Source organism: Sinocyclocheilus rhinocerous, unplaced genomic scaffold, assembly GCF_001515625.1.
Source record: "Sinocyclocheilus rhinocerous isolate Xijiao unplaced genomic scaffold, SAMN03320098_v1.1 scaffold489, whole genome shotgun sequence".
Lineage (NCBI taxonomy): Eukaryota > Metazoa > Chordata > Actinopteri > Cypriniformes > Cyprinidae > Sinocyclocheilus > Sinocyclocheilus rhinocerous.
This window is the reverse complement of record NW_015666177.1, coordinates 320,399-332,890: the sequence shown is the minus strand read 5'-3', so window position 1 is coordinate 332,890 and position 12,492 is coordinate 320,399. Positions and strand designations below refer to the sequence as shown.

General features: G+C 34.7%; 1 protein-coding gene across 1 annotated transcript in view; it reads left to right on the top strand.

The window, feature by feature from the left end:
- Positions 1 to 6,080, top strand: part of LOC107732001 (legumain-like) — a 12,641-nt gene extending 6,561 nt beyond the window's left edge. The window contains exons 8-13 of the mRNA XM_016543224.1: positions 3,574 to 3,640; positions 3,718 to 3,836; positions 3,918 to 4,007; positions 4,168 to 4,371; positions 5,484 to 5,722; positions 5,833 to 6,080. Coding sequence (XP_016398710.1) covers positions 3,574 to 3,640; positions 3,718 to 3,836; positions 3,918 to 4,007; positions 4,168 to 4,371; positions 5,484 to 5,722; positions 5,833 to 5,872 — 759 coding nt within the window. The 3' untranslated portion in view covers positions 5,873 to 6,080. The remainder of the gene's footprint in view (positions 1 to 3,573; positions 3,641 to 3,717; positions 3,837 to 3,917; positions 4,008 to 4,167; positions 4,372 to 5,483; positions 5,723 to 5,832) is intronic.
- Positions 6,081 to 12,492: the final 6,412 nt, after the last annotated feature.

The following is a 12,492-nucleotide window of genomic DNA, read 5'->3' as shown; positions in this document are numbered from 1 at the left end:
ATAATAGTTATAAAGGTTAAAAACACAGTGTTGTATGAGAAATTGCAATTATAACCACTATATGGCAGCGGAAGACAACTAATGAGCTCATTAAATGCACTAAAACAGTACTGTTCATAGGTTTGCTTATGGATTCATGCTTAGATATTATAAAATCACTGTTATAACATTTAAAATCAAATTTAGTCAAAGTTTACCATTTTGTTCATACAGACATATCTGTTTTTACAATTATGCCAGATTATGATTACAGTGAAACCTGAAAATGACATATAAACTCTTAAAAAGAGAACACTTGCAATAAGTATTGTGTCACCTATCATTTATTTCAAATATCTATATCTGCAACAAAATGTGTGTGTGTGTGTGTGTGTGTGTGTGTCTGTGAGCCTATTCTCCATACTGGTTGTGTTTTACTGTCAGCCATACATTCAGTTTGGCCTAGACCCTAAAAGCATGCCACCTTAAAGGCCTTAAAGTGCTTGAACCCCGGTAATCGCTGCTTGCAGCTATATTTAAATATTTATTTTGTAATTAAGTAAACCAGGTACTTTCTACTTGAGTATCCAAAAGTAAAAGTATACTATGATTTAAAGACAACTCTGAATTTGAATTTATTCATCTTTAAGAAGCGAGCCATGCATTTTTTACTGCACGTGTGCACAGGTCATAAATGATCTTTTCCATTAAAGGGCAATATTTATCAGAAGTAAGCCTATCAGATGTTATAAATATAAAAACAGACACTCATTACAGAGGGCTGCAAAATTCAAACAAAAGTCATTGTTGTTGATTATTGCTCTTAATATTGCAATCATGATTATCAACGTTATTAGAATACTTTAAAAACTACACTAGGCTACACAAGCCAAATGTGGAAAAACTATATTGAACCTATTTAAGGTGAGGCTGAAACCAACACAGAAAGTTGTTTTGGATCTTTTATTCTTACAAGAAGGTCATTCAACACAGAAGGGCTTCTGCAGGAGGTAGACCCAGTTAGACAGATGCACACACTCCACCTCTCCGCCCTAAGTTTCGATCGAAAGGAAACATCTTTGCATCAATTCTTTAATATGATTGGATAATTTCTTCATGTATAATTCAGCAACCTCTGCCTCTTTTGCTGGAAAAGCAAATGCAGGTTTTGGGAAATTTTGATTCTTTCAAGAGATTTGTTCATTTTCAGTTCATTCACTAAAATGATTTGTTCAGATTCGTTCACTGATTCGTTCAGTGACCATTTCTTCATATTACATAAATACGCCAGCAGGTGGCGAAAAAGAGTATGCATTATGTATTGTCAACGAACGTATTTGTTACAAAAAACTGATTTGGCTTTATTAAAGCGTGTGCCTAATCTAATCATTAAATAAATAACATGTAAATACGTGGTTCAGCTGACCAAAACACAAGGTTTTCTTGCATAATTGGCATTTTAATTGTTTAGACAGACATTTACACATACATAAATATAGGATTATTTTAAACGTGTCGTGGAGTTATCTCCTGTATTACTGCGCTTTGCATCCACTTTCTGCTGATTGCTGAACGAGATTGGCTCACATGCTAATGACCGACCTACGAACAACATGTACAAGTTGTTCAATTCGTTCACGACCGAGATCTCTCTCTCTCGTTCAGACTCAAAACAGCGACTACAGTGATGGGCGTATTCGTTCAGTAGATCCAACTGTTCGTGAATGAAAAGAACCAGTTGTTGAACGATAATGATGGCTCGGCATATTTGCAGCATTGAAAGAAATTAACATTTACCATTTTAATCAAAACTGACCCACCACTGTGTTTTAGATTTCGTTTTGTAGTATATTTTGCTCTTTGAACAAGTTACTTGACTACTGTACAGAGTACTGAACAAGTCTGAAAGATACATGACCCTTCACATGATTTAAATGAAATATATTTTGTGTATATGCCTATATATTCCTTTTTATGTAAGCCTATAGTTTTATTCTGTTTTCTCCGTTCACAGAAGTGCTGCATGTGCGTGTGATCTGTTGAATCCATCTTACACTATCCTCGGATAAACTCTAACGCCGGTGCATTGCCATTGTGACTTACCTTTGATGAGTTCACAGTTGAGCACGGGCGGGCATTTCACTTATTGGATGCGTCACCTCACATTTGCCTAGGCGTACTACTGGAATTCGTGATTGGTTGACAGCAAATTTCAAATATTAAAAGGAACGATAACATAACGTTATTAACCAGTTAATGCCCATTTAAAATTTTCTATTCTGTTCGGAACTATATGATTTCGTTTGTTTCTGTCAAAATTTTGTTTGTTTCCAGTTTTTCGTTTTCGTTCCTTGAACCGGTTCAGAGCCCTGATTTGAACAATGTTTGAGTTCATCCAGAGATGAGTGAATAATTGAAGATTTGACAAATCTGAGCTCCGTTTGAGACGTTGTTGAGATCTCTTCTGAAACAATAAGTGTCAGCTTTTGGGATTGACAACCGCATTTACTTACAGGTGTGAGTCTCGAAATGTCCCGTCCCGTTCACACGTTCACTTTCTGACGTGTGTTTTCTATCACTGTATGACGTGACAGACACTAGTTGTCCAGTCCTGTTCCGTTCATACAGCGAGTGTTTTCCGAGAATGCGGTTGCGAGTCCTGAAAATGTACGGGTGTGAGTTCGGTTACAGAATGTGGTTGTCATACCCGTAAATAACCGAACTGTGTGTGAACGTAACCGTATTAAGGACTCAAATACAGGACTGACAACCGTATTCTGCTGCTGTGAACGTGGACACGTTTTTTTTTTTATCAGACTTAAGAGCTTGTACATGTAAAATTTGCCAATGTTTTGGAGCACACTAATTTATAGATATCCTTAAGGCTAACATATTCACACTAAAAGGAAAAAAAAACACTTAGCAAGGCTTGGTATATATATATATACAGTGGTGTGAAAAAGTGTTGGCCCCCTTCCTGATTTCTTATTTTTTGCATGTTTGTCACAATGTTGTGTTATCTTTTACTAATATTTAAATTTGTTTGATGATCTGAAACATTAAAGTGTGACAAACATGCAAAAAAATAAGAAATCAGGAAGGGGGCCAACACTTTTTCACACCACTGTATATATATATATATATATATATATATATATATGTAAAAAGTATGCATAAAACTTTTACATTGTGTCTACACAATCACATTGTTGTAAATTTTAACAAACGTCTTCTGCCCCTGATCAGCCAGTTAAGTAATGCACTTAAAAGAAATGTTTGCAATTTGTTGAAATGTTTCAACAGACAATGCAATCCCTCATTAATTTCCAGCTCTGGCATGCGCACTGTTCTCTTTTTGCAAAATAATAAAACAAGCTAAAAAAAAAAAATCATAGTAATGAGAGATGCTTATGTGGAGTAAAAGGCATTAAAATGTAGCAAAGTAGAAGTTGTAATAAATTTAAATACTACAGAAAGTTCAAATTTGTAAATTGCAAAATGCAAAGTAATAGATTGTTTACTTCCAAATGAGCTTTTAAGGTTTTATTACACCTCTAAATACCTCTCCAATGCTTTTTTTTTAATGTGGTTCAGATGGTGATATACATGGAATCCTGTCATTCCGGATCGATGTTCACCAAACTTCCCAACAACGTTCATGGTAAGAAGGGGAATTATATTAAACTATAATGAAATTATATATTTTATATATATACATACACACACTGTGTTTTCTAGTGTATGCTGTGACTGCAGCGAGAGCAGATGAGAACAGTTATGCCTGTTATTTTGACTTTGAGAGGAAGACCTTTCTCTCTGATGAATTCTCAGCTCTTTGGATGTACTACATGGAAGCGGTTTGTCTTAGTGTGATTTGAGTCAAATATAGAATTATGCTAACAAATAAGACTATAAATAAAAAACATTTTATTTCTCAGAATGACCTTGATAATAAAACATTCCGGGATCAGTTTAGTTCTCTTCAGGAAAAGATGAGGATGTCTCACTCCTGGCGTTTTGGGGACATGGTAAAAAATACTTTACACAGCATAAATTAATAAATAAAACACTAAATTCAATTCTCGTAATTGTCACCAATACAAGGTTTAATGGGAAGACATTCATATTTGGATTCCATCAGTATTGTATTTTAAAGTTTCTAGTGTTTTTGTTTTGACTTTTCTTTAGAAAATGGGTGAACATCCAATCAGTGAGTTTGTGAATAACACCCCTCGAAGAGTTCGGGACGAGACAAGAGCTCAGGGGTTTGCGTTAACTCATTTGACCTCTAACCATGAAGTGCCATTCAAAATCTTGGAACACCGAATTAAAACAGAAATTCATGCAGGCAGGAGACAACGTCTGAAAAGAAAACATGAAGCTCTTCGTCAGGTTTGATGTCTATGTAATACAGTACATCATATATGTAACCAATATGTCAAGCGCAGATGTTCTACAGTAGTGTTAATGGATGACAAAAATCCTTAAAAACCCTTTATTGATAACTAACTAAAGTTTTGGAAGGTCACCTACAAGATTTCCTGCAGTCGCAAAAATATCAAACCAATAGACGGTTTCAATGGCAACAACATAAACAAACGTTAGGCCCAAACTTTACTTCCGGTAGACTTCCGCAAAGAATCAATAACAACAGAGTCCCTGTAGAGTAGAGATTATTTCTGATAACAAGCAAAAAAAATGTTAACATTTTAGAAATTAGTCTGATTCAAAGGGGAATCAGAAGGCTGAATCCTGACTGACAGAGGAGGAGCTGGGGATGGAGAAGGGTAATTAGCTATTGAGCAACGCGAAAACTGCTGATAATACTGAGGGACCTTATATATGAATGCTTAGACAGGTGTCACATCCCTATAGGTAGACGTCCCCTGCGTCCGACGAAACTGTCTATAGCCCCATAGCTGAGTTAGTGTTTGTTTATTGAAACATTTCAACAATGTTTTAAGTAAGGAATAATTGACGGTGGGCTGTTGAATTCTTGGAAACATGCAGCCAAAGAATTCAACAGACCGTCTTCTATTATTGCGCTTATACCACGGTTACCACACCACAAGATGTTGTTCAGATGTTTTATCTCAAGACATTTGTAAGGTATTTGTCCTGAAATGGTTGTGTTGGTAGGACTAATTTCTCATGCATCTTATCTCAAGCCGTTGCTTCAGCCTGTATATGCAGTTATCAGATATCGAGAGAGAGAAAGAGAAAGACAGACAACACACATGCACATGTTTGCTTCATTGAGACAGAAAAGCCAAGTATCTATATTTGTTTTCTTCATATTCGACAGCCCGGGAGGAGAAAAATCTATAAATGGCTTGTTTAACGTACATTTCTGCTCATGCCATGATAGTGTTTGAAAATACAGTTATGACATCAAATCGTGCAGCTTGAATATCCTATAATGTTAAATAAAATGATGTTTTGGTAACAATATTATTTATTTATCAGAATGTGTTTGTGTTCATACATGAATCATTATCTTCCAGGCTAAAGGTAAAATTGAAGGAACAGTTGAAGCTATCAGTCAGCACTTTGATTTTAAACATGATGATTTGGATGAAGATCATTGTAAGATGGATTTACATGCACTCAAAAGTGTAGCTGAGCATTTCAGGGCAACCTGTTTTGACTGGGACAAGGAAGAGAGTTTCACACATTTCCATATCGCCTCGTCACACATGTATGTATTTGCTTGTCTTTGTGCACGTGGAGTTGAAGCAGAGAGGTGTGTCCATCACAACACTATTCAGCATCATTTTGTTTATTGTTATAATTTAACAGTCTGCATTAACTTACATTTTATCTTAAATCACTAAATACGTTTTTCTGTAACAGGATCATAGAGGTCATAACAGAAGTCTCCAGGAAAAGCTGAAGGAAACTCCAGGAAGGATATTAACAACATCCTTAAGAGCTTATGAAATTTAGATCAATCTCATCCTAACATGTGAAACTATTGAAATTTGCTCGTAGATAATAACTTTGGTTAAAAGTAGAAAGTGCAATCTGGCATTTGTGTCAAAATTGAGTTATTCACATATTCTTATTCAGTGACAATTTATTTACATTGTGATGTTTTTCTCTTCATGCTGTACATTTTGGGACTTGTTTTAGAAAACAAAAAGCTTCAAACTACAAAGTCAAATGAAATGCAAAAACTTTGAAGCTCAACAGGGCAAGACATTATGTACTTGTCTGAGTAAAAAAAGTTACTTGCCCGGGGTTCTTTTTTCTTTGGCGCAAATGTAATTTATTCTAAAGCAATAGTCTCATCAGTGCTCTATCAGGTATTACTTTAATCAGCATATTTGTGATATTTGCCTTAAATTGATTGCTGTTACACTTTTTAACTTTATGAAGAACAATATTTTCCTAAGCTGATTAAATGAATATGTCACCATTTACGTCAAATTCTTAAATTTGATCAATAAATTAATGTAGAATAATAAGACAGTATATGGTTGTTACTGCATTAGGCTACTGGTTCAGGAAACAGTCCTCATCCTCTATAAAAATGCGCTGCACACATCTGAATATTTGGGTTGAACTGTTCTGGAACAGTGTTGTAAATACAACTTACCGCTGACTTCTAGTCTTGTCCTCTTTTGGAAGACCAAACAAAAGTAGTTTCGCTTTCACAACGAAACACACAGCGCCTCCACAACATGGCAGCAAGAATTGCAACATTGATTCAACCGATTCATTCAAATGGCTGATTCATTCAATAAATGAAGCAAGTGACTGTCTTTATGAATGGCTCTTTGAATTATTGACTCGTTCAAAAATGCTGAATCATTCAGTAACGAAAAACTGTTGTGTGTTGCTCGAAGATGCTGTTCTGCTGTGGCTTTGCTTAGAACTATTTTCGTTAGCGAAATGGAGCAAAAACTATCAATAATGTGTGTAAAATGTAAGTCAGTTAATATTCTTTGTTTATTGAACTAAAGTTGTATCAAATCAATATCACATTTGCAATCATGCTGAAAGTCGGGAAAACATCACTCTTGGTTGTTGCATATGTTATATAGAATATTTATCTTTTTTGTATCGCAGTATGTTTGTTCATGTTTGTTTCTTCGTGTGTGCTGTTGCGCTTATAGTTTTGATTTCTCCGTGAGTCAGACAGGCTGCACGAGCCTCAACCGACACGACCTTGATACTGTCAATACATTATTCATTATTAGTCACCGGTTACACTGAAAGTAATAAAATCAGAATCGTTCTCACCAAAGTTTCGGTGCTGCCCTAGTTATTGTTTGTTATTAAAATTTTAATCAGTTTACTTCTCCGGTCGGGCAAGTAAAATTCTCTTTCACTTGCCCCTTCACAAAATCCGACAAGCGTTAATGTCGAGCCCCGTTCAATATCTCCAAACTGCTAAGAATGCAGATTTTGGATTTCAGAAGTGTTCATCTATATAAATTATGTCCTTCAAAGTGATTCTGTCTACCAGTTCTGGTTTAAGGAATGGTTCACCCAAAAATGTCATAGACATTTCTCAAAACATCTTTGTTTGTGTTCTGTAAAAGAGAGTCATGTTTTGAACCATGTGAGGGTGAATAAATGGTGACAGAATTTTTATTTTCGTATGTTCCTTGAAGGCACAGAAATATGACAATTCCCATAGCAGTGCATACTTGATCAGGATGTTTGGCTATGCTTCAACAAAAGGAATTACTAATAATTAAACAATCCTTAGCTTACTCGATGCATGTGCGTACAAAGACTTATCACGGTGCCCTAAGAGGCTTGAAACTTAATGTAAGTGATTTATGAGAAGTTCTCTTAATGTTTGAAATTGATCCAAAACAAACACACTACTACAAAAACATGCCACTCCATTTATTGCTCCACCCTCAAAATAACAAACATGCTATGCAACACAGGCATTAAATGGATGTGTCTTTATCATAGCTAAGGCCTAGCAAAATAATGCAAATGAGCAAACAAATGTAGAAATGACATGAGTACAGGTACATGCAAGCATCACACCAGCTTCAGATAACCAATGACACTTAAAACTGCTCTGTTACTACATCTAAAGCATATCTTAGTTCTGTGAAACAACAAAACAATTTTTTTTTAGTGACGACCAAGCGGATAGTGGCAGACAGCTGAGTTGATCACGTTTGATCAATTTAGCCTTCTCAAATCATCACAACTTGCTTAAAATAAAATCTGTAGATATAGAACACTTAAAGCATATTACAATGTTAGTTTAAACATTTAAAGCTGCAGTCCGCAACTTTTGGCGCTCTAGCGCAGGGCTCTATCTACGCTTACTTTTCTTTTTAGGAGCACGTTCAAAATTTTAGGAGCACCTTCTAAACAATTATCCAAAATGTTATCAAAAAGTAGCCTTCCCATTACGAGGTGATATTTGACTCCTCTAACTTTATTAAAAGTATGTCATCTTTTGTCAAATTCTTAAAAAAATTATATTTTATACGCTTTTTAAAAATAAAATTAAAGTAGTAGTAATTAAAACGACAGAATAAGAACAAGATCGGGTCAGTCGCACTGGTGCTCCTAAAAAAATGTTTATAGTCGCACGCAGTAGTTTTCAGTCGCAAATGCGACTGAAATGGTCGCACTGTAGAGCCCTGTAGCGGTTAACAAACAACTGCATGCATCTTGCGGTTGTAGCCGAATATCGTAGCCGGAGCTACTTCTCTCTGTTTATGTCTATGACGAATCACACAGGTACTGGGCTACACTGCAGCAGTACCTACCCGAAACCAGTCTAAATAGTCCGAATATAAACACTTATTATAGGTGTACCGTAGTGATTCAGGACAAGCCAAAAACACAGTTTGGAAAATGGATTCATGGTGTACTCGCTTATTATAGAAATTTTGTAAATTTTGAACACAAAAAAGTTACGGACTGCAGCTTTAACCTAGATAAAAGTGCGCTGTTAGGCATATATCTAAGCGTTTGTGCGGAGAGTGGAAGCTGAAGCGCGCTTAATGCATGGAGGCGCCAGCGCGATCACTTCATTTTGTTCTTTATAACAGTGGAAACAACTTGAAGTAGCCTACACCGTCATTTTTGCTCATACAGATAAGACTAATACTTCATTCGGAACTATAAATGGTCTACCCTTATTTTTGTGTGCACTCACAATATCAACAAAATGTTGTGCTTTTGTAAAATAGAGAAAACAAACAGGATGCGCTTGGATTTCCGTCTCGGTCTCCGTGAATAGGGACACGTCGAGCTCGGGCAGAAATGCAAAGCTTGTGCAGTTTAGCTTTGCCGTGTTCACAATAAGCTACAGAATACATGTAAGACTGAATCCATGAAGGGCTAATAATGACAGTAAGACGTTAATAATGTATGATCGTGCTTTGGTTCTATTTAAGAAAAAGTTGTATTTATTATTACTGCAAAAATTTGTTTTTGTTCCATTAATAATTTTTATGTGAGGTTGAAAAATAAACGGTGCTATTATCATTGGTGCTATAAGCCAGTTTTTCATCAGTTACTCATCAAAAGCAGCATCAAAAAGCAGCGTGCTCACTGGCAATCCAGTTCATTATGAACAAAAAAAATATTAGGCCTATATAAGATCAGCATTTGAACACTATAATAAACACACAAGAATTATCTGCATGATGACACTGTTATTTTTATTATTGCGAAGTGAAATGAATGAAGAGCGTGTCTGTCTTGCGTGTGCGCAAACACGAATGTTTATCAAGTTAATCCATAGTCCAGTGGTAGAAGCTAGTCAGTGATTTCTAGGGCTGGCTCGATACCACTTTTTCAGAACCGATACCAAAAATTCTGAGTATCTGCCGATACCGATATTGATCTGATACCAGCGCAGTTTTTAAAAAAAAATCAGTGTAGAATTTCTATACCTTAATGTGTAGGTCGATCATCAGTCTTTTGTCTACTAAATATCGACAGCTTCATTATAAAGAACAAATAACAAACAAAGAAATATATAATCATAATCTATGACAAAAATACTATAATAAACTAGGTTAATAAATAATTCAGTAGCAAAAGTTACTCTAGAAAAATAATGAGTGCACAATTTTATAAAATCCTAAACTTTTAGTGAAAAAAAACAAACATTATTTAGTGGGTAACAAATAAAAGCGAGTAAGCGTAGGACTAAATCTGGTAGGCCTACACATGGCTCTTTGTATTGTTGTAAAATACATTCATGAAAAACAAGTAATATATTTATATATATATATATATAAATATATACTATAGTTGGATCAAAACCTTTCATCAAAGTTGTCCTAAAACCAAAACAATACCCGTTCTTGTCTTAGGACAACTTTGATTAACTTTTTTTGATCCACTTCAAATGTTGTCTACTGTATAAATTAAAAGACATTTCTTTTAAATGAATAGCAAAGTAATGGTAATGGCAACATATGATAGATAAGATGAACAAGACAGGCTAATAATAATCTTTCATTGTGCAAAAGTATTATATACTAAAGGCTGTTTTTGGGGATTTGTATTTTATACTGAAGTACAATTTCAAACTTTGAAACTTCTTGTACTTTTACTTGATTACATTTCTGAAGAAAAACTCATACTTTTTACTCCTTACAGTTTAATTTTAACTTGAGAAGTACATTTTTTGTTTGCATTTTATTTTCTACCATCTTACACACGTTAAAAACAGCTCAGACATGCACACTTGACCTGTGAGAACCAATGATGGTATAAAATGTAGATATCACGTGGCATTTTCGTTTATAACTTCATAAAACATGCATAGATTGTAGAAAAGGGCACATCATTACTTACAGTGGATGCTCCTGATTGAAATGAGTCCAAGATCAACATAATCCCATGCATTGATCATGAGTGAAAGAACGATTTTAAAAATGCACATTAGGGGGCGACAAAGGCTAAACAAAAAAGGTTACCTTGGTTCCAAATACTGTAACTTAAAGCATGTCAACATATTCTGTTACACCAAATACACAAAATAATTACCTTTAAAAAAGCATCATATGACCCCTTTAAGCGTGCACCACAAAATTCAGATCCAGATACAGCTCACAGATAGAGGAACATCACCCCAAAAAATGATCCCCCTATCTTACTTCCTTCATGAGATATTGCATGTCAAATTAGAAAGATGTGTAAATTTTCCCTTGAACACACTTTTTTTTTTATTAGCAGTTTCTCAGCATGAGAATGTCCAAATTAAAAAAAAATTCAGAAAAAAAACTGAAAATGCGTTCAAGGCTTAAAGGGTTAATAGTGAATATTAGTAAAATGTGTCATTTGCAGTGTTGGGTTACTCAAAAAAAAGTAATCCACTACAAATCACTAATTACTTCTTTAAAATTGTAATTTGATTATATTACTTTTTAAATGCAGTAATCGGTAAAGTAAACTTGAAAGTAACTTTATTAAATTATTAAAATACACTACAAAAAGAAACTTATAGTTCTTTCATTCATTTAATATTGACTGAAAAATTACATAAGTATTATTTGTATACACCCAATATCAATAAAACTTGTTTTTATGGTTTTGTAAAATAAAGAAAACAAATAGGGTGTGCTTTCTGCATTCTCAATCTCCGTGAATATCTTCCTGAAACGAGTCACTAAAATGAACGAAAATGACATGCGACATATATCTAAAGAAACCTTGAAGTGTCTATTTTTACATGAAGTCAGTCATGTCGAAAACAAATATTCTCTGATAAAATAATCCGTATGAAACCAACGCGAGGTACAGTCTTTCCCGTCTGAGCTCACCTATAATGTGATCACGTCCACGCACATTGCACGCTATAATATAATCCTCCACGCTAAACCACGCTTGAGATGTGCGAATATGTAAACGCCCACATCATCTCTGTAAACAAAGAAAGATTCATAAAGTTCATCTCGGCTACTTTTCGTTTTTGGAAGAAGACACGCTGTTCGGAATAAGCCTTGAATTTACCTCAGAAGAAGAATGCGATGTGACGCGGTTTAATCCAGCAATGAATCTCATTCTGATGAGGCATTTATTTTTACTTATATTAGTGTTACTGTGACATAAACTTGTAAACATTCACTTGTTGAACTTTTCCCAATCTATAATGCCAGACTAAAATATGTGACCCTGGACCACAAAACCAGTCATAAGGGTCAATTTTTCCGAAATTGAGATTTATACATAATCTGAAAGCTGAATAAATAAATAGGCTTTCCGTTGATGTGTGGTTTGTTAGGATTGGACAATATCTGGCTGAGATACAACTATTTGAAAATCTGGAATTTGAGGGTACAAAAAAATCTAAATATTGAGAAAATCATCTTTAAAGTTGTCCAAATGAAGTTCTTAGCAATGCATATTACTAATCAAAAATTAAGTTTGGATATATCTACGGTAGGAAATTTACAAAATATCTTCATGGAACATGATCTTTACTTAATGTCCTAATGATTTTTGGCATAAGAGAAAAATCAATCATTTTGACCCATACAATGTATTTTTGGCTATTGCTACAAATATACC